The sequence below is a fragment of the Chanodichthys erythropterus genome, chromosome 22, assembly GCF_024489055.1.
Source record: "Chanodichthys erythropterus isolate Z2021 chromosome 22, ASM2448905v1, whole genome shotgun sequence".
Classification (NCBI taxonomy): Eukaryota; Metazoa; Chordata; class Actinopteri; order Cypriniformes; family Xenocyprididae; genus Chanodichthys; species Chanodichthys erythropterus.
This window is the reverse complement of record NC_090242.1, coordinates 25,660,348-25,687,367: the sequence shown is the minus strand read 5'-3', so window position 1 is coordinate 25,687,367 and position 27,020 is coordinate 25,660,348. Positions and strand designations below refer to the sequence as shown.

General features: G+C 39.2%; 1 protein-coding gene across 1 annotated transcript in view; it reads right to left on the bottom strand.

The window, feature by feature from the left end:
• The window catches only part of pcxa (pyruvate carboxylase a), a 160,250-nt gene that overhangs the window by 10,112 nt on the left and 123,118 nt on the right, over positions 1-27,020 (bottom strand). The window contains exons 11-17 of the mRNA XM_067375459.1: positions 22,398-22,542; positions 20,977-21,066; positions 20,205-20,426; positions 19,486-19,642; positions 12,355-12,595; positions 11,883-12,132; positions 5,841-6,085 (exon numbers count right to left, since the gene is read on the bottom strand). Of these exons, the coding sequence (XP_067231560.1) occupies positions 5,841-6,085; positions 11,883-12,132; positions 12,355-12,595; positions 19,486-19,642; positions 20,205-20,426; positions 20,977-21,066; positions 22,398-22,542 (1,350 nt within the window). The remainder of the gene's footprint in view (positions 1-5,840; positions 6,086-11,882; positions 12,133-12,354; positions 12,596-19,485; positions 19,643-20,204; positions 20,427-20,976; positions 21,067-22,397; positions 22,543-27,020) is intronic.

The following is a 27,020-nucleotide window of genomic DNA, read 5'->3' as shown; positions in this document are numbered from 1 at the left end:
ACAATTATGGAGTATGAACAATCTTAAATATTCAGTTAATTGATGGAAAAAGAGAGAGAGAGAGAGAAAAAAAAAACACTTTTGCGTGAATCTAAAGCATAATGCTTATTTGCTTATCTCAAATATCATGATTGGCTTCCAACTTTGAATGCAATGAAATATGATTATGAAATATGAAATATGATTTAAATCTCTAAAAGGACTGATGATGGACTGGAAATCTAAAACTGATCTGGATTTGACATTATGCAGGAAGTACGGAATATGAAATTGGATTTTAAGTAAACAGAGCCAGACTGCATACTGGTTAACCACTTATTTCCACTATCTAACTATATACCTGTGGTTGCACATCACATTAATATTGATCATCATCAAACCTATTCTAAAGCAGTTATTCTTATTCCTAGAGTTCCTACATTTTCTGAATAGAACTTAATTTACAGGTTTTCTCAATCACTTGAACATCACCAAAACATTTAATTCATGCTTCAAAACCTAGATAGTAAATTGGCCAATGGCACCAAAATAAAAAGCGTTTTTGTCATTGTGTAAGCCAAAGTGGTCAAAATGTTTAGATGTTTTTTTTCACTATAGAAATATTTGTTGTATACAAATTGCATGTGTTTTCTACTTTTTAGTTGACTGTTTTCTACACTATACAAGAAAGTCAGTTTTGTTGAGCTGAATACTCTCATGTCTCACACTGAGATTTTTTGATATAGATCTCAGCAGTAGGTAAAAATTTACCTAGAAAAGTCAATACTGTTTGTCTGGCTATCAGCAGACCAAGCTCAATTTAAAACTGAACATTGGTCTGGGGAGTTTGCTTTACTTTTCTACTGCAAAAGAGGCATGATCAACAAGCATTATTCACGCAATTGGATAGTCCTTCAACCAATCAGATCAATTATCCGGGTGATGTACTTTGCAGAGCGATGCAAAAACTCCAGACAGGTTTAGTTTGTATTGGTTTGTAGCATTGATCAGTGGTTTGCAGAAGCAGCAATGGCATCGAGCAATTTTTGCAGGTTGTGCAAAACAAAAAAAAAAACAAAAAAAAACAAACATGAAAGTGAGTGGTATTTACACCCACTCGAGCGATTTGTTTGTTAAACTAAAGAAGTCATTCAGCATCGTCGAGAGGTTAAAAGGAATTGCTTCTCAATCGTCATCGTGTTATACCCGCCAATGGCGAGCAAGGTGGATAAGCCAGTCTGTGATTGGTTCCCGCAAAAGTGTAACAGACGCAGTAGAAATGAATGTACGGGTTTCCAGACTGAGATCCCGGGTGAAATCAAATCGCTGGCAGATCAGGCTGGGTTTACCCAGTCTACAATACTGTAGTACACTAAAAGAAAATGGCATTTGGTCACTTTATATTAGGTGTTCTTATCGACTATGTACTTACATCAAAAAATAAGTCCAGTGAACTTGAAATTGAATTTATATAGTATTGTAAACCACTTGTGGTGCTATTGAGGAGGATACAGGTAAGGTTACTGACCGGTTTGGTGGTATAGGTTTAAAGGCGGGTTAAGGGGTAAGGGAAGGCTCAAAAGTGTGATTACAGCTGTATTTTTATTTTTTTTTAATAAATAAGTGCAAATGTAAAAACATGTATGTACACAATAAGTTCACCATATCAAATGATTAATTTACAGTTAATGTTAGTACAAAGTAGTTAAAGACACCTAATATAAAGTGGGACCAAACATTTTTATTTATACAGCACATTTATTTTTTTAGAAATGTAAATTGAAAAATCACAGTTGCTTGTTAATTTTTACATATTCTATACAGTATGTCTTCCCATAACCCCACACATTCTTATATATCTTCCTATTGCTGTTCCATGACAAGCAACTGTGTATTTTCAGTTTAAATGTAACACATTTCTACAAAAATAAACTGCTGTTGCTGTTTAGGGATTTAGACGTTCTTCCATGTTCAAAAATGGCAGTGATTGTGCTGGGAAAACTCCAAATAGCCTACTGTATGCTTCCAGACTTGATTGGTTGATTGGTAAGATTGTGATTGCTATTTCATTACAATCACAGGCCATATGCCAATTCAGCAGACATTACAAATATTCAATGTCAGGTATTCATGAAATATACAAGCATGTCTGACAGATTTTGATCATTGAATGGATCATTTTGCATGTGGAGGCTCACACAATGAAAGAATGTTCAGAAGTTGTGAAGAGTTTGACAGTTTCACTGAGAACCAACATCAGTTTTGATCAACAAACCATGTGCATTCAGATTGTAGACAATTGTACTTACTCATTTGCACACGTGCCAAAACACATGCAAATTGCTTAAATCAATAAGAAACCCAAATCTGATGTGAACAAGAAACTAACTGTTCAGAGACTTGAACTTATTGTTTAGAGAAAAAAAAGTCTAATTCAAGAATTTAGCCAAAGCAATTGAGAAAAACTGTAAATACAAATGATATCTACACCTTTTAACATTGATTCTAACAGAATAGCATTTTTCAGTGGTTGACACAAAATACTTTTTTGAAAAAAGAAAAGTGGTGTGACGTGATATTTGATTGACATCAATATAAAGCCAAAAGCACAATTTTTTTTATTATTTTATAATCATTAAGCATGCATCTATTATGTAAAATTAAGTAGGAGACTACATGGAATACTTTTTACTATTTTTATGGGCAATATTAATTTAATATTTAATAGTAGAAAATAAAACATTTTTAGTAAGTCACAAAGTATAAATAAACTATATAAATAAAACAATTATTTATTATTATTATCATGAAACTCTTCATTTGTCACACCGAAGGACCATTTAAAATTACTAATAGTGAAAATAAAATGATTAAAAAGGGGGACAAATGTAAGAGAAATAGAGAAAACAAAAATGTTATATTTATCTTTACCTTGAAAATCAGATTTCATATGTTACAAAAACAGCCTTCTTCCACATCAGAAACATTGCTAAGCTATGGAACATGTTATCTGTTTATGATATAGAAAAGTTAGTTCATGTAGTTACCGTAATGCATTACTAGCTGGTTGTCCTGCATTCTCAATAAACAAGCTACAATTAGAAGCTACAATTCTTACTAGGTCAAGAAAATATGATCATATAACACAGATTTTATCAAGTTCCATATCAATTATAAAGTACTGCTACTGACCTATAAGGCCCTAAATGGTTTAGCTCTTGTGTATTTAACCAATCACCCTACAATCCATCACACTCTTTAAGATCACAAAAATCTGGCCATCTAGTTTTACCTAGGATATCCAAGTCTACTGAAAGAGGGAGAGCATTTTTATTTAATGCTATGAACAGCAGCTATGCTAATTATTTTTCATTTGCTTTTCTGTTTTATCCTGAGGTAACTAGAGAGTACGTCAACTCCAGCTCCAGCCCTTAATGAGGACTTCAGATGCCTCAACACTCAAGTCTATATACCTATATATCCTAATCATTTGTTAACATGTATTCATTACTTCAATGATCTCTTTGTTTCTGCCTTAAAGTAATACATTGTTAAATTAATAGATTGTTAGGTAACTGCGTGATTGCTATATGTACATGTCTGAAATTACATAAAAGAACACAGTCACCTCTGATAACAGATCATGCCAAATTGTAATGCTGAAATGCATTTCCTGTAAAACTGCTTTAAAACGATAAGTATCGTGAAAAGCGCCATACAAATAAATGAATGTGAATTTAGCATCTGAAACACTAAAGGCTTGAGAGGATTTTATGCTGATAATTATATCTTATGATAGACTTCTCAGATGACTGACAAAATTTAAAAGCTATAAAGCTGTCTCTTCAGAGATGGCTTTTATTATTTGAAGAGCTAGAGTGTTTTGGAGTGATTATGTGCCAGGACCCGACATTTCAACTGAACTAATTTCCACAGAAAAAAAAAACTGAAAGAGTATTAAGAATCTATTCCAGTGCAAATTTAGAGGGAAAAAAATGCAAAAACATCTATCTTTTATCTGTATAAGGGCATTCAATGAGGTAGCAGGACATTTTTAAACCAATCTGTCCAACAAAGCCTTTTGAATAAATGGTGTACACAAAAGCGTAGTAAGAACGGAATATTTTGTATGATGGGAAATCACATGTTGCATTTGACCAAAATAGCTTGAATTATAACAATACGTTTGAACATTTGAACATGCCTAACATCAGATTAATATAAGCAAGCACGTGTGACAATAAAAGGAATGACTCAGAGCGTGAGCATTCTGCAACATCACGACTCAGTCTTCAAGCGTGTGAAAAATAACAACCGAGGAAAAGAAGCCGACCTAATTATCTAAAAGGTGTTGTGTCTTGGCTCCATATAAAGAGATTCATGAGAAATTCAAATGTCTGTGATTTCAGAGAGACTGAAGATCTGGATTAATATAAGCAATAACACACATGAAGGGTTAAAGGGATTCATCATGACACCATACACACCACTTTATAAACTACTGCATTTAGTCATCAGGTCTAATATCTTTTAAGCATTATGGCATTTCATGAGAAATGAGCTGACCTGATTCGCAGAATGACAATGACAGGAGTGTGAAAGGACTTTTTAGCTGCATTCGTTCTTTAAGATTTTTTTTTCCCCCCAATTAATTGTCTCCAATTGGATTTCTAATAAAGAATTCTACATTAAACCAGCTTCATGAAAAAATTAAACCAGCTCTGAGAAGAATTACAACATTATAACTAGTGATTTAGGGTGGTTTCACACTTGGTTTCGATTTCCTTGTCCGAACTAAAGTTTGATTGCTCCCCCCTACCCCAGCTGAGATTATATTATTTGGGTCCGAACCGCAGCGCGTTTGTATCATCGAAGCAGCAGCTGTTTTCCCCCTTTGCTTAGTAACAACAGCGCAGGAGAAGGCGAAAAAAGGTATAGCGTTGCTCACCTCACGTTTCAATTTTTGTTTTTGAACTGTTGGTTTTGTTTTCAAAGCTTCAGTACACAACTGCACTTGCATCTGCCGCGAATATTGCAAATGTTCAAAATCGCTGAAGGTGAGCAGAAATGAGATATATAGCTCTCCGCTTGCAGTGCGTCACTCATGCTCATCAGGAAAGTGTGACAAACACACATTTTTATCAAATCATATGTCATTAATGGCGGTTCACTTCCACGATTTAGTATGATTGCTTTCATATCAGCAGCGACCCGTACCAGAGTTCACATGAACCGTACCCCAGACCACCCTTTTTAAGCGGACTCGGGTGTGGTTCACAGGTTTCAGAAGACAGCGTGCACATCATCCAAACGAATCGAATTCTGACATCAGTTGAACCCGGGTGCACACCAAAAGTATTCCACTCGGCTACAGGGGGTTAATAAAGGCTTTCTGAGGTGAAGTGATGTGTTTGTGTAAGAAAATTATCCATATTTAACAAGTTATAAAGTAAAATATATAGGAGCCGTGTGGAGTACGTTTACGATGGATGAATGCACTTTCTTGAGCTTCATACTCATTGGTCCCGTTCACTGCCATAATAAAGCTCAGATGCATCAGGATATTTATTAATATAACTCTGATTGTGTTCATCTGAAAGAAGAAAGTCATATACACCTAGGATGGCTTTAGGGTAAGTAAAGCTTGGGGTAATTTTCATTTTAAAGTGAACTAATCCTTTAAAGAACAATTTCACTATGGGGAAAATAAAATGGAACAACCTGACTGTTGAATCCTGTCAGAATGTATGGGTGTGAGTCAATCTCTATAAATCAAAACTCAAGTCAACAAAGCCCATCACAAATAACTAAAAACAGGTTTGAATATAAAGAAATCGCTGTGTCCCAAAAACATTGCTCACTTTGATGAGGTCACCAAGCAGCTTGTTGGCTTCAGCGTAGGCTTTCTTCACCTCCTTAAACTTGTTCCCCAACCCCATACTGTGTGCTTGGAAGTGGAGATTGGTGTACTGGCCACCCGGGATCTCGTTCTCATAGACATCAGCATTCCCAGACTTCATGGTGGCGGTGCAGTCAAACGGAGCATAAAGGCCTCGGGTCACCTCCCAATACTCACTGTAGTCAAAGACCTTCTCAAGAGAGATGCCTGAGTGAAAGAGAAACAAATGAAAGAGGAAAGAAAGACAAGAGGAGAGATCATTAGCCTACCAAGAGAAATAAGCAATCTGAGAACAAGTAGCACAACAAATGACTATCTGACATTAATATTTAATCAGAAATAATGAAAGTCCTCGTCTCTTTAACAGACTGCACTGGCTAATCAGGCATTCTTCCAAAGCTTTTAATCAGTCCTCGAAAGCTCAGCACACAGGGGCCTGTATGTGGTAGAAGCAGGGAATTGGTGGCGGAGCATAGATTGCTTCCTGCCACTCACGGCTTCATCATTTACCAGCAGCAGTCAGTCAATTAATCAATCAATGAGGCGCGCCACTTGCAACAGAGTTTACATGCTCATTTGGCTCCCTCATCCTCACTAATTGCCCATCGCTGTGATCACAATAGCTTCCCTGTGCAAAAGATAACACGCACACAAATGCATTCTAACGTGTGCGTGCACCCATTATACCAGAGAACCACTGCGGGAAACATGACAACGCCCTTATAAAACTTGCTTGCATGCATTTTCTTCTAATGCTGCCACCCTGACTACAAACTATTAGGCACTATTGATGTTACAATGTGAAAGTGGCGTGTCCAGCTTCTCACATGCAGACTGATCAATCAGCACACGTCAGTCAGCCCGGGTATCGATCTCTGGCCACACGGCCTTTACAGTGATGAAATGGCTTGAAGAGGAGCGAGAGAGAGAGAGAGAGAGAGAGAGAGAGAGAGAGAGAGAGAGAATAAGACTATGGGAGGCAGAGGGACCAGAGCAGGACAATGAGAGATTGATAGAGTGAGTGAGAAAGGAAGATTAGAAAATGACAAGGTGAGAGAGAAAGTTGAAGGTGAATTGACAAGATGACACCATGTTATATCTATCAATCTGTCTATCCATCCATCTTGATAGACTGATAAGTAGACTGACAGACTTGGAATCTCTCGTTTCACACAACAAATCCTCACTCACAACTTGACATGTTTTCGTAGAGGAACTTTAACTTTAAACCTTTATTTTCAGTATTCAGTATTAGCATCCCTTATTGTGGAAATAGGGAAACTAAAAATTAAAAAGTTTTAAAAATTCTGGGATGGATGGATGGAAGATGGATAGATACAATAAACAGAATGATAGAAAGATATAACTCTGGAAAGTTTGTAAAATACAGAATTTTTCCCCTGTAAAATAGGGAAACTCAATAGACTGTTTAAAAATTCTGGGATGGATGGATGGATGAAGAGATTGAATGAAAAATTCTGGGATGGATGGATGGATGAAGAGATTGAATGAATATACAGAACAGAAGATGGATAGATACAATAAATAGAATGACAGAAATATATAATTGTGGAAACGTTTGTAAAATACAGAATTTTTTCCCCCTGTAAAATAAGGAAACGATAGACTTAAAAATTCTGGGATGGATGGGATTGGATTGGATGGACTAATTAGATGAATAGACAGAACAGAAGATGGATAGATACAATAAAGAGAATGATAGAACGATATTGTGGAAATGTTTGTAAAATACAGAATTTTCTGCTGTAAAATAGGGAAACTCAATAGACTATTTAAAAATTCTGAGATGAATGGATGGATGAAGAGATGGATTGAATGAATATACAGAACAGAAGATGGATAGATACAATAAATAGAATGACAGAAAGATATAATTGTGGAAACATTTGTAAAATACAGAATTTTTTCCCCATGTAAAATAGGGAAATGATAGACTTAAAAATTCTGGGATGGATGGGATTGGATTGGATGGACTAATTAGATGAATAGACAGAACAGAAGATGGATAGATAAAATAAAGAGAATGATAGAACGATATTGTGGAAACATTTGTTAAATACAGAATTTTCCGCTGTAAAATAGGGAAACTCAATAGACTGTTTAAAAATTCTGGGATGGATGGATAGATGGATGGATTAGATGGGATGGATGGACTGATTGGATAAATAGACAACAGAAGATGGATAGATACAATAAATAGAATGATAGAAAGATAGATAGACAGACAGACAGACGTACAGATTGATAGATAGACAATTATAATGTACAGTCAACAACAAACTAAGTCTTGTTTTGTGTCAGCTGTGCATTATAATTAAAATAAGTGATACCTCTGGCAGTACAAAACATATCCACTTTATTGTAACCTGAACTTCCTGTGTCATCCACTTCCAGTTATTTTAGCTGTACAAAAACAGCATGTTATGCTGCTTGATATTGCAAACTGTTATTTATTATTTTAATGTATTTTCATAATTATTAACACACTGGTTTGTAGTGGATAAGAATATTCAAATAGGATTATGACAACTTCACCGTCGGTTTTTAATTGGTGAACAGTCTTTCAATGTAAGTCAATGGGAGTTTTTCATATTTTAATCTTAAATTTTAGCTTTTGGTCTGTATGTTGAAAGGTTCAGTAGGAGAGAACAAATGGAATGACTGAGGAATATCAATACTGTGCTGCCTTGCGTACTCTACTGAAATAAGAATCGAGCATGTGTCAGTGCTGTCTCTTCCTTTTCACATCAACACATACAGCAGCTTGTTTTAAAAAGCTGTAACCAGGTGATTAATACTGGATGTTGCATATGGCAACAAAACTGTGTGCAGAGACACAGAGACTACAATAACATTGCCACATGAATCCTGACAGCCTCCAAACAATTCAATTACCTAGGAAACACCTCCTGGAGTGAAAACAAAAGAAACGTGAGGCACTGAGAGTGAGGGGGTGCGGTTGAATCTTAAGGGAATAAAACAAACTGAATCAACAAAAGTGCAAACACCTCCTCATCATGTGAGTGGTTCTGATGTGTCTCATACTGCCAAAGTCACACGCCCACACCATGTGGAGCTCCAGAAGAGGGCGGTTATATCTATACATAAAGCATGGACTTTAATAGAAACAACATCCAGGGCTTTCCGGTATGTGAGAGCCACAGCTCACGTCTCTGTGCTTCCTTAATGTGTTAATAATAATTGTTTGGTGGCTTAATTAGCAAGGGCTAATAAATTATATTAACTTACACAGCCTGTATATTAATAACAGTCAACATGAGAGCTACTGTAAAGGCTAGTTCACACTGTCCCAGCAAACAAATTGAACGTTTATATAAAAGTTACCGTTTCTCTGATTTGATTGGCTGAGCAACATTGGAAAGTGTGCCGATGGCTGAAATAAAATCAATATATGGGTCAATACCATGACCTTAATAATAATAATAAAAAAGATATGACATCCAAAGTATGTAAGGTAGTATAACTAGATCTCTTTTATTGAATCCTAAAGGTTTTAATTAGATTTTTCTACATATAAAGGTATTTTAAAGATTTTGAACTGTCCAAAGGTCATTTCATTTGTGAATAAAATATCTTAAAATGTAATAAATGTATATATTTTTATTCTGGCATGATTTTATAACATCATATACCAACATTGTGCAAAATAATATAAAAATTATGTGTAGAAGTCGTTGTTTTGTTATGGATTTCATTGTCATTTGGAGTAACCAATATAAAAGGGACCATTTTGGATTAAGTCATGCATTCAATATCATGTGACATCATTCAGACACCTGCAAATGACCAAATGGTCTTGAAGCAAAGTAACTAAGTCTCTCTTAACTATTTGAAAAGTTCATATTTTCACTTGCTCACACGCATGTCCCGAAAAATCAGGTGATTCAGTACAACAGCTATAAAACATGGACAATTTTGTAATATTTAGAAAAAAACTTGTACTAAATATAAAATGTTTGATTGTCCTTTTGCTAGCTAGATAGATATCAGCCTGTTAGCATTGTTTGAAAATATCGTCATCGGTATAAACCAAAAGTGTAATTTGGTAAAACTTTTGGTTAAACATAATGACTTTTTGATGACAAATTTTGTCCATCTTATATAAAAAAAAAAAAAAAATGACAAAAGCAGTGATAATTGATTATAAAAACCCACATAATCTCATTGTTAACACTTAAAAAAACTGCATAATTATTTATATCTCCATTATGTTCACTTTTAAAAAACGTATTCGTCAATGACGTATATATCTCACACTATTTAATTTAAAGATAGTAAATAACTTATGCTGCAATTAAACATTAGATGTTTAATTTTAAAATAAATGTTTACTATTCAAATATTTATTTGTTTAAATAATATAGTATAAATGCATATACTGAATGCTGACAGTGTATAAAAAATTATAGAATAATTATATAATAGCATTTGCTATTCTATTAATAATAATAATAATACAACTGCAAATACTGTAATACCTTTTAATATACCATTTACTATCTCTAGTATTAGTATTAGACAGAACTGTTAAACAAAGACAATAAACTAAAGAAGATGGAGAACTGAAGCTCATGTCCATCTGCGCTGTCAAATAAAAGTTTCAGGCCAAAGCCGACAATTAAAAAATCCCAAATATCGGTCACTAATAATTTAATACCATTTAAATGTAATTTTCAGTAAATTTAAAAACAAAAATATCCATTTTTCATCTGTACGTTATAATGCAGTGTTGCCTAAATTCACTTGAAATGATTGAAAATAGTGTTAAATTTTAAAACCGTCATAACATTAAAATAATTATCAGCTTATTGTTATTGACCAGAATATTAAAATCGATGTATCCCTAGTTGTATGGAATCATGTTCAACAACTGAATCTCAGCCATGTTGATATTCACTACAACAGCACTCTTGCATGTGTTAAGTTAATTATACAGTCAACAGCCAACTTTAGGATGACAGAGATGTTGACATTTGCCATGGCAGCGTGAATCAGCCATAATGAGGTAGATCTTTATACCATTGGTCACTACAGCGGCAGGTGAGGCAGTGACCCGTGGTTGGACAGATGGTCTCCCACACAGAGGCCACACTCCACAGTCTCTGGCCACAAATACACACACCCTACTGCGAGAAGGCCCAACGGGGCACGAGACTCATCAGTGAAGGTTAAACACCAGCAGCCACAGTAATGTCACAATTAAGAAAAGGTCAAAAGGTCAGCCACCAACATCCAAATAATATCTGTCCGCTCTGACCCCTCTCTCTACTCTTTTTATTCACCCCAACATCATTTTCTTTTTCTTCTACTCCTTCCAAAGCTGACTGGCCATGCTGTGTTATCGTTTTTTCCCCCTTTCTTTCATTACCATTCCTGCTCTGCTCTGTTTGCCTTTCTTCTACTTTCGGCTGACTTCCCGTGACCTTATTCACACCTGGATTATGAAGGAGGGGAAAGAAATATTAGGAGAACGAAGGTGTGGGAGCATTTGCATGACATTGAAAAAATTGAAGTTGAAGTTTCAACAGCAGTTGAAAAAAACAGTGTAAAACAGGTGTGTTGAATATTAAATACCACAAAGAGTGTTTTGGGTTGCAGTAAGAGCTTCACAACTGCAGAAGGGTGAAGAGTAATTGTTCTCATGCATAAAGACATGATAACAGCTTTTATGATAGAAGAAGAATATTTACATCATGTTGCCTTTAACACATAACCTGGAAAATGAGGGATGGGCTGTTTCATGGAAAACCAAGCAAACTAAAATAAATGAGGAACTGTTTTATATGCACAGAAAACAACAGAAAACAAAACACCCAATTAATCACTCTAACACCATGTCCTAACCAGGATGAGACAAAGTTGCTAGCAACAAACTTTTTTTCCTTAATGCAAAATCCATCCATCAATAATATAATATATTGTATATCAGCTCTAAGAAGACAGTTTGATTGACAGTTCTCACCAGTATTGAGTTTGGTGCCTTTAGCACATGCCACAATAGCACCCATGCTGGGCTGGGACGTCATTCCTGCCATGGAGTCAACCGCTACATCCACAATGTCTGCTCCGGCCTCTGCACACGCCAGCATGGCAGCCACTCCAGCCCCCGCAGTGTCGTGAGTGTGCACGTGGATCGGCACGTCTGGGAAACGGTCCCTCAGAGCGCCGACCAGCAAACGGCCAGAATCAGGCTTCAGGAGACCCGCCATGTCCTGCAAAGTGGATAGACAGAAGGAGAAAGTAAAGGAAAGTAAGAGAAATGAACTAGAAACAAACAGACAGTGATGCAGTGGTATTTTACGTGTGGGTAGAGGCAGAGTGGGAGCAGCAGTCAATATGAAAGAGTGAGCAAGAGTTGAGGTTAACAAAACAGACAAATGGATATATATATATATATAAAAAAAAAACCCACACAAAAATAAACAAACCACCACCTTGATGCAAAGGATGTGCGTCCCAGCCTTGACCAGCTCATCTGCTAGTTTGAGATAGTATTCTAAAGAATATTTCTTCCTCATGGGGTCAGAAACGTCGCCGGTGTACGAAATGGCCGCCTCCACCACTCCTCCTGCCGCACCTGCTGCTTCCATCCCCAAGAGCATGTTGGGAAGATAGTTCAACGAGTCGAACACACGAAAGATGTCCATACCATTTTCTTTGGCTACCTCACAGAACCTAACAAAACAGAGCAAATTATATGGTAATGAGTAACGGTATTTCACTGAGCTTTTTGTTTCAGTGTTGTCAACTAGGGGTGTAACGATACCCTCAAGTCACGATTCAATACATATCACAATTCTGAACTTACCATACAATATTACTGTGATATTCTAAGACATATGGTAAATCGCTAACAAAAAATGTACTTTTGATTAAAATGCTAAATTTGGTATTACATTGGGAGTGAAAATGAATAGGCTTGGACTTGGTGCTGGTAACCCAATGCACAGGGCCCACAAATATCCCCCCCATTGCATAATTATACATCATTATATTATACATTATATATACACTGCCCGGCCCCCCCAAAAAAAGTCACTGTTTGGATTTTAATAGGCAAATACTTAAGAGTCTATGGATGGATCATTATTACAGTGATTATTATTTTTCTAACATGTTATATGTTTGGCAACGGTTCTTTTAACCCTAAAAGATGGAGTGTGTGGCTTTTCATTTCTTAAACACCCATGTTTTAAGATGTATCATGGCCATATTCAAGGATAATAATGTCAAGATTCATCAGGCTCAAATTGTGAAAGAATTGTTGGGAAGGAGCATGAAGAATGATTTTCACACATGAACAGGCCTGACCTTAACCTCAGTGTAAGTTTTGGGATGTGCTGGAGGAGACTTTACAGAGTGCTCACCTCTGGCATTGTCAATACAAGATGGAAATAAATGTTTTAGTCAAGATCTTGTATTGACAATGCAAGAGGTGAGCACTCTGTAAAGTCTCCTCCAGCACATCCCAAAGACTTTCAATAAAATTAAGGTCTGGACTCAGAGGTGCCAATTCATGTGTGAAAATGATTCTTCATGCTCTCTGAACCATTCTTTCAGAATTTTTGACATTGTCATCCAGGAATATGGCCATGATGTGTCTTCCTACATGGTTGTTTAAGAAATGAAAAGCTACACACTCCATCCAGGGTTTCTTGATTTTTTCCCCTCACACAGTAATTTTCATTTTGGGTAAACTATACACAATACATATTGTCACTATCCACGATACATATTGTTGCATTTTTGTATTGCAATATATTGTGACATGATATATTGTTACACCCCTATTGTTAACAAAATCTAAAACTATTAAAAAAAAAATCGTTTTTGATAGTTGAATTATAAGTGAAATAAAATAAAAATCAATAAATAAAATATATATTAGATGTAAAAGCTTAAGCGTAAAAAAATGCAAGACTTAAAAAGTTAAACAGAAATATTTATAAAAACTAATAAAATGACAAGCACTTAATTGCTTGTCATTTTATTAAAAATAATAAAATAAAAGCTAATTAAAAATGTTAATAAATACTATAATAGCATATAAACAGTTTATGCAAGATTTTTGGTCTATAAGATTCACATTTGTGCATTTTGGCACTGGGAATGCTGAATGGTAATTGGTAGCAGCCATTTTATAGAAGGTCTGAAACAGAGCCATTAAATGAGCAGAAATGCTCCCCAGCTCCACATTCTAATAAGAATTAAAAGCCATCTGAATAGTGCTTAGGGCCAGAGTCAGTGGCAGAGAGAAACAAATGAAGTAGACTTAAGCTAGTGAAGACAAAGAGTTCCCTTTCGTGGGAACTATCGACGCTACGTCGGATGACGTGATGGGAACCCTCTGTATTTTTGTGTTCGTGAAGCACCTCTGTATCCAACCAATGAAAAGACGCGACGTCAGAGGCGGGTGACGTCACGGATCAGGAAGCTATAAAGCACACCTGAACACAAAGCACGCCAGCTTCTGTTGTCTTCAGCAAGCGTTCTCTGTATCTTGTCTGTCTTATTTATTGTTGTCTGTCTGATATATATATATACATATTCACACAGTGATCTCTTCGTCCGAGGACAAGAGTTTCAAAGCACAAAAATAAGACAAAAAGCATTATGGCGGAAAAGCAGCAACAGTTTAAAAAGTGTACTCCTCCTTGTCCACGCTACATAGTGACAGGAGATTCACACGACATGTGTGTGAAATGCCTGGGGGTTGAGCATGCACAGGCGGCTCTCGAGGGAGCCGTCTGTGTACACTGCGATCAGCTCACCCTCAGAGTGCTGCGATCTCGCCGGGCGCTCTTGAGGAGGGCGCCGAGGCGAGTGTTCCCCGCGGGTCTGGTCCCGCTGTTGCCGAGGCACAGCGAAGGCTGCACTCGTGGGGTTCACAGATGGATCTAGCAGAGGGGGAAGAGACGGGCACTGCCCTATCGCTTCCCTTACCTGCTAGACCCAGTGTCTCTTCTTTGGTGGCGGAAGCACGCGTAGCGGTTTCTTCCCCCGAAGAGAGGCACCGATGCTTAACATATCTTCCTCCGAGGAGGTTGATGTGGAGAGCGTCGATGAGGAACCGCCATCCTCATCCCCTGCTTATGAGGAGCTATTAGAGGTAGTGACCAGGGCAGTAGAAAAGTTAAAAATCGACTGGCCCGCGGAAAAAGCTGAAAATAAACCAAAAAGTAAGCTTGATGAAAGGTTTCTTCCCCGCGCGGTCACTACCTCAGCGCCGGGTCTGCCGCTTCCCGACCTCCACACCGAGGTGTCGAGGTCGTGGAAGAGGCCAGTACAATACAGACTGTACAGCCCGCAGACGTCACTATATAGCAATATAGTTGGGCTGAAACGTCACGGCTATGGGGCGATGCCTCGGGTCGAGGAGACGCTCGCGAGCCATCTCTCACCCGAGCCCACATCGTCCCTTAAGACCCGACGCTGCCCACCAAGCCCCTAAAGACAACTTCCAGCTTGGTGGGCAAGGCTTATTCGGCGGCAGGTCAGGCGGCGGCATGCCTTCATACCATGTCTATCTTACAGGCATACCAAGCCGACCTGCTGGGGGAAATTGATGACACTGGGGAAGCGTCCTTTGAGGCTATTCACGAGCTCAGAAAGGCAACAGATTTAGCTCTCCGGGCCACCAAGGAGACGGCCAAATCCATCGGCCGCTCTATGGCAGCCCTGGTGGCCACGGAGAGGCATCTCTGGCTCAACCTCTCAGACATCAAGGAGAGAGATAAAAATGTTCTCATGGACGCGCCGCTGTCTCCTGATGGCCTGTTCGGCGACGCAGTGTCAACTGTCGTCGACAGGTTTCAGGAGACACGAAAGCAGACAGCGGCATTTTCTAAAATTATTCCCCGCCGCTCTCATCCCCCCGAGGCTGCTGGGCGGGAGCAGCCTCGGCCGACAGCCAGCTCCTCAGCACACAGGGTGCAACAAAGAGCCAGTGTCGCCTCCCGCGCTCCCCCACAAAGATTTGGGGGGCCGGGGCGGGTGGCACAGGGCGAAGCCTTCCGGAGGTAGGACGGATCTGAGGACCGTCATTATCTCCCGGAAGGCTTCAAAGAAGAGGTCCTGACCTTTATAGTGCAGGATCTCTCGAGGGCAGCCCCTCCGGGGGATTCGGATATCGGGTCCCTCCCGGTGCCCTCAGGGGACCGTCCTGTCAACCCTGCCACCCAGCGTGCGTCAGGGCACAGCGGTCTCCGCCGATCCTCCGAGGAGGGTTGGCCAGCACGTGATTCGCCTGTCTGCCGGTGCGCCGCGTCAGATGGACGAGCCAAGTGCTCAAAAACACCAGAGACCAGTCTCGAGAGACTGGTTCCCTTAGTAGAATATTTGGAAGAGTGGAAAAATCTCCCGAATGTTTCGAAGTGGGTGCTGCTCATGGTAGAACAGGGCTACAGAATTCAGTTCGGTTCACGACCGCCCAAGTTCAATGGGGTGCTTCCTACGGTGGTAACCCCAGAGCAGTCTCTGGTGATGGAGCAAGAAGTAACGACGCTTTTGCAAAAAGGGGCTATAGAAAGGGTTTCCCCTCCCAGCAAAATGTCGGGCTTTTACAGCCGCTACTTCATTGTTCCGAAGAAGGATGGAGGGTTGCGTCCGATCATAGATTTACGTGTGTTAAATCGATCAGTAAGGAAGTTGAAGTTCAAAATGCTTACACTCAGACAGATCATCCCTCAGATCAGGTCCGAGGACTGGTTTGTAGCGATAGATCTGAAAGACGCATACTTTCATGTATCCATCCATCCTTCACACAGGAAGTTCCTCAGGTTTGCTTTCGGGGGCGAAGCTTACCAATACAGGGTTCTTCCGTTCGGCCTATCCCTCTCACCCCGCACGTTCACGAAGTGCGTGGATGCAGCGCTGGCTCCGCTGAGACTCCAGGGCATCCGCGTGCTGAACTATATCGACGATTGGTTGATACTAGCTCAAACAGAACAATTGGCAGTTCAACATCGAGATGTTGTTCTGTCGCACATGAAAAGGCTTGGGCTGAGGCTCAACGCCAAAAAGAGTGTGCTGGTCCCAAGTCAGGTTGCAAACTATTTAGGTGTAATCTGGGATTCCACCACGATGCAGGCGCAGTTGTCCCCTGCTCGTGTGAGTTCCATTCTCGGGGCCGTGAAAGGGGTGAAATTAGGCCAGTCACTCACTGTAAAACAGTGTCAGAGACTGTTGGGTCTGATGGCAGCTGCGTCCAACGTCATTACTTTTGGCCTCCTGCACATGAGACCCTTACAGTGGTGGCTCAGGACCAAGGGGTTTTCCCCGAGGGGAAATCCTTTTCGCATGATCAAAGTCACGCGGCGATGCCTTCGTGCTCTGGTCATGTGGAAGAAGCCTTGGTTCCTAACCCAGGGACCCGTGCTGGGGACTTCTGGTCGTCGTGTAATGCTTACGACAGATGCTTCCCTCACGGGCTGGGGGGCGATCATGAGTGGTCGCTCGGCTCAGGGTCTTTGGGAGGACCATCAGCTCTCCTGGCACATAAATCGGCTGGAGATGATGGCGGTGCTTCTTGCACTGAAACACTTCCTCCCCGACCTGAGAGACCATCATGTGCTCAGTGTCCTCTGTGGTACTCACTTCAACACCCAGCACCTCTAGGGCTGGATGCCATGCTACAGACGTGGCCGAGGCTACGTCTGTATGCATTTCCCCCAGTCTCAATGCTCCCGGGAGTTCTGGAAAAGGTTCGCCAGGAGAAGGTCGACCTAATATTGGTGGCCCCTTACTGGCCGACCAGAATATGGTTTTCGGACATAATGTCTCTTCTGCACGGCTCTCCCTTAGAGCTTCCCCTCAGGCAGGATCTCCTGTCCTGCGGGCGGCACGATTCTCCATCCCCGCCCAGAAATGTGGAAACTGTGGGCCTGGCCCCTGAGGGGGCAAGGCTCATAGGATCTGGTCTCCCAACTGAGGTTGTGGAGACCATCCTTCATTCCAGAGCTCCCTCCACGAGGAAGTTGTACTTATACAAATGGAAATTGTTCTCTGTGTGGTGTGAACAACATAATTTGGACCCGGTCCATTCTTCAGTCTCAGACGTGCTTCGGTTCCTTCAGGAAAGTTCTCGGAAGGTTTAACCCCTTCCACGCTGAAAGTATATGTGGCCGCTATTTCGGCTCATCATATTCCTGTAGGGGGCTCCTCGCTGGGTCGAGACCCTCTAGTAGTACGCTTCCTCCGTGGTGCACTCAGGTTGAGGCCTGTGGTGCGCACAAAGACCCCGACCTGGGACCTCACTATTGTGCTCCAAGGGCTGGCTGAGGCTCCCTTCGAGCCAATAGAGGAGGTGTCAGACAAATTCCTGACACTTAAAACTATCTTTTCTCTTGGCCGTCTCTTCTTTGAAGAGAATTGGTGATTTACAAGCGCTGTCAATAGCTCCATCTTGTCTTGAGTTTGCGCCTGGTATGGTGAAAGCCTTTTTGCATACCAGGCCGGGCTATGTTCCAAAGGTTCCGACGAGGGTCCCAGGCCCCATTGTACTTGAGGCTTTCTGCCCGCCTCCTTTTGCAAACTTGGATCAGGAAAGGAAGAATCTGCTTTGCCCTGTAAGAGCATTAGATGCGTATGTCCACAGAGCTGCCCTGTGGAGAAAAACAGAACAATTGTTTGTGTGTTATGGGTCCCCTAAGAAGGGGCCCAGCATCTAAACAGCGGATGAGCAAGTGGGTGGTCGAGGCCATCTCACTTGCATATGAGACGGTGGGGCGCCCGTGTCCTTTGATGGTGCGGGCTCACTCCACGAGAGGTATGGCCGCGTCCAGAGCTCTTCTATCTGGTGTCTCTATGGACGACATTTGTGGTGCGGCTGGATGGTCATCCCAGCACACCTTTATCAGATTTTACAATCTTCACCTTAATATCACTCCGGGGGCCAGGGTGCTACAAGATAGCAGCCAGACACTTGGAGAGACGGCGTAGTTGGGATTGCGTTCCCATCACGTCATCCGACGTAGCGTCGATAGTTCCCACGAAAGGGAACGTCTCGGGTTACGAGTGTAACCCTTGTTCCCTGAGTAAGGGAACGAGACGCTACGTCACGTGGCCGTATCTCCTGCATACCTGGTGCGCTTGCTTCAGACAACCTACAGAAGCTGGCGTGCTTTGTGTTCAGGTGTGCTTTATAGCTTCCTGATCCGTGACGTCACCCGCCTCTGACGTCGCGTCTTTTCATTGGTTGGATACAGAGGTGCTTCACGAACACAAAAATACAGAGGGTTCCCATCACGTCATCCGACGTAGCGTCTCGTTCCCTTACTCAGGGAACAAGGGTTACACTCGTAACCCGAGACGTTTTTCTAACAAGTACTGGAACTGAACGATTTTTCAGTTTGTTTGTTAACGTCTACATTCCTCCGCTGATGTGGAAGAATTTCCCACTTGATTCCCCACGTGCTTTCTCAAAAAGACAAAAAGAATCATTACTATAAGTGGAATCTGAATCAGAACGTTCAAGTGCTTGAGATTCCCGTCTGTAAAAAGATTAACATTTGAGAAGTTCATTCAGACTGTGAGCAGGTTGTGGTGCAAGATAGCACATGACTGACTTGAAGACAGCATTGTCAGGGTAGTTGGTGTATCCAACGGCGTTGGCACCTCTCAGAAGCATCTGAAAAGGCACATTTGGCATCAGAGCCCTCAACTCCTGCAGCCTTTTCCAGGGACACTCACACAGGAAACGCATTGCCACATCAAACGTAGCGCCTGTTGAAAAAGAAAGAGAGACGGGGCAAAATAAATTAATAAAATAGAAAAAGAGGATCAGAATATCCAGCATTAGTGGAACAGATGTGCAAAACTCCAAGAAGCATGTAAAGCAACTTCCAGTAGGAATCATACTTCCACATTTTTACTAGTAGTTTGCTAGTTTTGCTAGTAATAGTTGTTTGCTGTTTTTATATAGTAAAGGCCACATTGTGCATTTGAAAAGTCATTAAAAAGTCCAAACACATATTTAGCAAAACATTTCAAAATGTATTTATTATTGAAATCATCTAATCTTTTGACAATGGAATTGTACTTATTTTTAACAAATATTTTTTCCTTAAAAGTACTACAAGGGTATTTTTAACCGCTCTGTGTTTTTCCAGTTGGAATGAGGGGAATATGAGAGTCAATCTGGAGAATAGATAGCTGGGTGAGCTGCTAAAATGGAAGAGACAACAGTAAGGCAAAAAAACAGTGGGGGGAGGAAAGGGAGAGACATAAAGAGAGAGAGAAAGCAAGAGGAAGGAAATAAAACAATAGCATCGAACTAGTACCACACCTCCCCAGTTTTCCACGCTGAAGAGGTTGCTGAAGTTGTGAGCCACAAAAGGCGCGATCCGTTTAAGGTCGTGAGTGCGTACGCGAGTGGCCAGGAGGGACTGGTGGGCGTCTCTGAACGTGGTATCCATAAGCAGCAGACCCTGGTGGGCACGCACCGCCTTCGCAAAACCATCTGGACCCTCTCTCAGCAACACATCCCTAAAACCCACTGGTGGCTCACCTGCAGAGTGCATACACACACAAACACACGGCCAATTAATAATACAGACATTATCACAAACACCACACTGCGTAGGACTAGAAAGAAAAAAACACCATTTTTATCAGCACTATTATTCACATACAGACAAAAAAACAACAACAAAAAACAACAACATGCATCTTAATAGATGCAGAAAAAAACTAAAGTAGTTTTTCCAGAGCACAATTGATTTTCTCTCTTGGCACATGTCCAAACAAATCCACATAAGATGGAAATAAAAGTGAATGAAAATATGGTGGAGGGGCTCTTTTGTAAACAAATGACTGAATTTTATGTTCCTCCCACTGTAGATTCATAATATAGTGGCATAAAGGTAACTTCATGAAAGACTGAGGGAGAAGGATGAATTATGACCAGCTTCTGTAAGACGTAAACATAAACTATGGCTTCTGCACTGTATCAATGAAACATTATGGCACCCAACTGCAAGGCAGCTAATATTGGGTCTGTAGTGTGAGAAACTGACAGTGTGTGAATATGAGATAAGGGAAGTGTGTGTGTTTCTTACCGAGGGGTACTGGTGGGATGACTGGATCGATGGGGGAAGGCTTAGCCTTGACAGGTATTGGAGTAGTCGGGCCGTTCACCATAACATGCCCTGAATGACGAGCAAAAGCAATCACACACAAATAGTCCAAACTGCTTCAAATCCACCTCTGCTGGTATAACAAAGTGAGTGGATGGGTCAAGTGGATTGGAAACTGCACAGCCCACGTTACTTTAAAGGTTTTGGCTCTTGACTTGACACAAAACTTTATAAAGGGCTGCTGAAAAAGAGCAGGGATGGTGAAAGGTGTTCAAATGTACACTATTGTTCAAAAGTTTAGAGTTCTGTATGATTTTTACAATGTTTATAAAAGAAGTCTCTTATGTTCACCAAGGAATATTGTGAAAAATTATGAAACGGAAATTTAAAATAGCCATTTTCTTTTTTAATATATTTTAAAATGTAATTTATTCGTGTGTTGGCAAAGCTGACTTTTCAGCATCATTACATCAATCCTCAGTGTCATATGATCCTTCAGAAATCATTCTAATATGCTGATTTGCTGCTCATTTCTTATTATTTTTACTTTTTGTTAGCCTCATAGCATAATTGCCTAAGTCATTTTTTGGCCAAATTGTGATATGAGGCTAACGTTTTGTAACATTGATAAATTTTTATGCATCCTTGCTGAATAAAGGTATTAATTTCTTTCAAAAAAAAAAAAAAAAATGCTTATGACAAACATTTGAATAGTAGTATATAAATCTGCACAATTCTATCTGTATTAGTTGGTAATTCATAAACACATGAAACACTCATAATGGAAATACTGAGCTGTTTATAATTTTATAATATTCATAATTTTACACAAAGAAATTAAGATTAGAAATAACTAGGGATCGAGGCAAAAATTGAAAAAAAGCAAAGATATTATCAATGTGTGGTCAAAAAACAACCCTTGTGCATTCTATTGATTTTGTTTGATGTATTTACATATTATATTCTATTGTAGGCCAGTTAAGTAATGTGTTTAGTTAAAAATAATGCTATAAATGCTCTTGTAGGGTGTTTATTGTGTTATGATATCTTGTACATTATTTACAGCTACTTGAACTGATTTTATATTTAACAACCATAATTGGTTATATTGAAAATGCAATTAATTTATTCAATTGAGGTTTTTTTTACATAAATCGACAGCATGCGGTGTGTTTTATGGTTAGAAAAAAATACCCTCATAAAGGCCTTGGGAAAAAAAAAAAAGTCTCTTGGGGAAAAAAGTTAATTTCTGAAACTGAGAAATTTTTTTTTTAATTTCACTCATGAAATCAATCAATAAAATGTGAAATAAATGTCACAAAACAAAAGTGCACATTTAAATACAGCCAAACACATTTGTGAATCAGTCTATTCATTGAATCAATTGTTCAAACAAAAGTTACCTAGATAGTGAAGCAGTTTCTGTGCTCGGTTCTGCACGGGTTTGAGGTTGAAGAGATCTGGATTCTCGTCGATGAACTGAGTGTCTACCGTCCCATTCAGGAACTGATTATTGCTCAAAACGTTCTGGAGGAACGGGATGTTTGTCTGGGGAGAGGAAAGAGAACAGACAAATACATTTTTAACTAGTTTTGAGGAACTGATGAGCTGAGAGCTGCAGAGAGCCTAGAGTGAGCAAGCTCTTGAGAAATGAAGACCAATCCAAGACTGTGCTCACACACACTCTGTGCTTAGGTGCTAATGGTCCTACACAGGGCATATGGGGCCATTTGGTAGGCAGTTCTAAAATCAATACCATTATCTAAACACTCAATACTGCCTTCCATCACTATCAAACCTGCCTTTGAGTGTGTGCAAATTGGGCTCGGGTCACTGAGTAAGCCGTGCTCACTGTTACAGCAAGAAGACACAACTCTATATCATGAGTTGAAAAACAATACTTTTGAAGTCCTGCATACAGTCTGTTACATGTGTTCCTGCAGAGCATGAAGAAATTTCCAGAATCCATTAGTCAGACTGTCGATACTGGACTCTGATGGCAGCCAGAGAGGGAAAATAATAAAGCTTCAGACTTACATGAAAGAGAGAGTATGAAATCGGAAGAAGGTTGGAGAGATAGTGAGTTGGAGAGGAGGCAGATGTGAGAGACTAACAAAATCAGCAAAGTGTTAATTAATGCTCTATGGTTTTGCCCCTTGACTTGTGCACCATTGCCACTTACATGCATCACACAATGTTTCCCTATGGGTTTAGCAGAGACCCTAAGAGAAAAAGTAAAGGGAAGATTGAGGATGAGGAAGAAAAAAAACAAAAGAGAGTCCCAATTTTCTCCCAAGAATTGAGAATTGGAAAGAGTCAGTTCTAATCCACCAGCACTCTGACCCAGATTCTTCTGACTGCAGGATTCCTCCTTATTCCAAACTTTCACATTATTCCTCTCAAAAAACAAACTAAGCATTTCAAACCCAGCACACATTATATTCACCTTATTTGTAGCCATTTTTTTTAACTTGAATGTGGAAGGCCTGCGGTCTCAGTCGCTTCCAGTTATTTTAGCTGCACAAAAACAATCTGTCATGTTGGTATTTGTTATCATATTTTAATTTATTATAATAATCATAAACATACTGGTTTGTTGTGCAAATAGTTTTACTGTATACAGCACTTTTTTCTTTAGTTATAGACCTTTTCAATTGCAAGTCTTTTATGTGATATAGCTTACTTCCATGTTAAAAAATAAGGTGGATACAACCTAAGATTTTTCACACATCTACTCATTCTGTATTATTACTATTTCTTTACATTTTATAATAATAGTGAAGTCATTAAAACTTTGAAATGAAAACATTCTGTATTATTACTATTTTTTAACATTTTATAATAATAGTAAAGTCATTAAAACTTTGAAATGAAAACAGAAGCAAGGGAATTATATAGAAACCAGAGATTTGCAAAGAAATCTGCCAGACCACCTTCCGAATTCAACTTACGAAGAAAGTGTAAAACTCTCGCCGCTAAAAAAAAAATCTTACGCTACGTCCTATGCCTTCCCTTTTCAACTTACAGAAAAAGCTTAAAGGATTAGTTCACTTTCAAATTAAAATTTCCTGATAATTTACCCACCCCATGTCATCCAAGATGTCCATGTCTTTATCTCTTCTTTATCTCTTCCTTATCTCTTCTTCTCTATTAGAATTCCAGCATTGTAGACACTGCTAAGCGTATTACTGCCCTCCACAGGTCAAAGTTTGAACTTATTGTTATATACTTGCACTAACATATTGTATATGACAATTTAGTTCAAACTTTGACCTGAGGAGGACTCTTAGCAGCGTCTACAATGCCGGAATTCTAATAGAGAAGAAGAAGAGGAGAGCTAGTTCAAGATGAACATTTATGGTTAAAATGTATAATTTTTTAGAAATTTTTTAGAAAATGATTGATGGTTTCTCTAGATAAGACCCTTATTCCTCATCTGGGATCGTGTATAACACTTTGAAGCTGCACAGAAACTAATTGGAGAATAATACTGGAATGTTGTCATCAAAAACCTTCATTTCTTTTCGACTGAAGAAAGAAAGACATGAACATCTTGGATGACATGAGGGTGAGTAAATTATCAGGAAATTTTTATTTGAAAGTGAACTAATCCTTTAACTGACGCGATGCCAGTTTACACTTTTTTCATAAGTGGAATACGAAAGGCGGCCTGGCAGAAGCAAGCTATTTTACTTCATAACTTGTTAAATATGGATTTTTTTTCTTACACAAACGCATTGCTTTGGTTCAGAAGGACTTTATTACCCGCCCCGGAGCAGAGTGGAGTACATTTATGATGGATGGATGTGGATGGAGGCACTTTCTTCAGCTCATACTCGTTGGTATTGTACACTGCCATTATAAAGCTTGAATGCGTCAGGATATTTATTAATATTTCTTCGATGGTGTTCATCAGAAAGAAGAAAGTCATATACACCCAGATTGGGCTAATTTTCATTTGAAATTGAACTTATCCTTTAAGAACTTTTAATTTTTGGGTGAACTATCCATTTAACTTAAGACAAATTCAGTCAAGAGTTCAACATTTAACGAGGAGCATTTACTGTATGCCTCACATAAAGAATTCACTGACACCCAGACAATAAAGGAGTCTCAAAGCTACCAAATGTTGTGCTTACTACATGTATAGCTGTAAGACAAAGTGCCTGAAGCTACAGCATGTACTTACTTGTAAAATAAGATGCACACACCTGAAGTGAAAGACCATTGTGACCACTGTATCTGACAGGCAAGTTCTATGGTACTGGGTTCCCTTCAGGAAACAAATCTGACATGCTGAACCAAAAGACAACACCTAAATCGTGAATCGTTTCCATGAATAGGAATGCATAAAGTGGCCATAAAATCAAACTAAAGCTAATTTGGTAAGAATGTTAATGTAACTGCATTACAGCCATGAATAAAGCCTTATTATCATTATACTGCTGCCACGTTATGTATTTAACTATATTAGTAGTTCCAAGAAGGATGTCCAATTGCACAATTTTTAGAGCAAATAAAGAACTTGGTTTCTAAATGTAAAATTTATAATGCTTTAAAAATAGGTCAGTGTGTTAGTTTCCATTGTTGGCTATGCAAATTATTGTTTACATTTTATTTTTGCTTTTTTTTTTTTTTTTTTGCATGAAAACATCCATTGATTCACTTTTTTATGGCACTTTTGTTGTTGTTGTTGTTTTGTTTCTCAATCCCCAAAAGGTCTCTTCACAATGGCTGGATGAAGTTAAGGGAGAGAGCAAAAGAGAGGGAGCGTGAGAGAGAAAACATTGGAATTTTAACATTTAAGCACCGAGAGGTATATATGGATTTTTGAATGGCTACCTAAAAATCCATGGTCTGGATTTTTACATTTAGAAATAAGGAGCATCCACATTGAAGAAAGCAGGGTTAAATGAGCAGTTACAATGCCAATCATCCAGCCATGGGACCTGTATAAAGAGACAGATGGAAGTACAGATGGCAATATCACAACATAGTCTCACAGATTTAACCAGTTTGACTAACTTAGAGTTTGGAGCTGTCAATGGTGCTGAAATATCTCAAGTCCTCTGTGCTTTACTCCATTTCCCAACCTATTGTATATCCACAGCCTCAAATATGCCTTAAACAACATCAACCTAGAAGTGTTTTCTTCTTAATTTATTTTATAGTCACATTACATCAAATCAATACTATAAAACCTATCATTATTATAATGAGGTCTTCCACAAATTTTGTCAATTCTGAGGGCAATCGACTGAGAAACAGCAAATTATTCATAAACAAAAGACATTTGAATTATCTTAATTCTCATCTTTCAAACCTTAAAGGGTTAGTTCACCCAAAAATGAAAATTTTGTCATTAATTACTCACCCTTATGCCGTTCCACACCCGTAAGACCTTCGTTAATCTTCGGAACAAAAATTAAGATATTTTTGTTGAAATCCGATGACTCAGTGAGTCCTCCATAGCCAGCAATGACATTTCCTCTCTCAAGATCCATAAAGGTACTAAAAACATATTTAAATCGGTTCATGTGAGTACAGTGGTTCAATATTAATACTATAAAGCGACGAGAATATTTTTGGTGCGCCAAAAAAACAAAATAATGACTTATTTAGTGATGGCCGATTTCAAAACACTGCTTCATGAAGCTTTGGAGCACAAATGAATCAGTGTATCGAATCATGATTCGGATCGCGTAATCACATGACTTTGGCGCTCCGAACAGCTGATTCGATACACTGATTCATTATGCTCTGAAGCTTCCTGAATCAGTGTTTTGAAATCGGACATCACTATATAAGTCGTTATTTTGTTTTTTTGGTGCACCAAAAATATTCTGGTCACTTTATAATTTTAATATTGAACCACTGAACTCACATGAACCGATTTAAATATGTTTTTAGTACATTAATGGATCTTGAGAGGAAATGTCATTGCTCCCTATGCAGGCCTCACGGAGCCATCGGATTTCAACAAAAATATCTTAATTTGTGTTCCGAAGATTAATGAAGGTCTTACG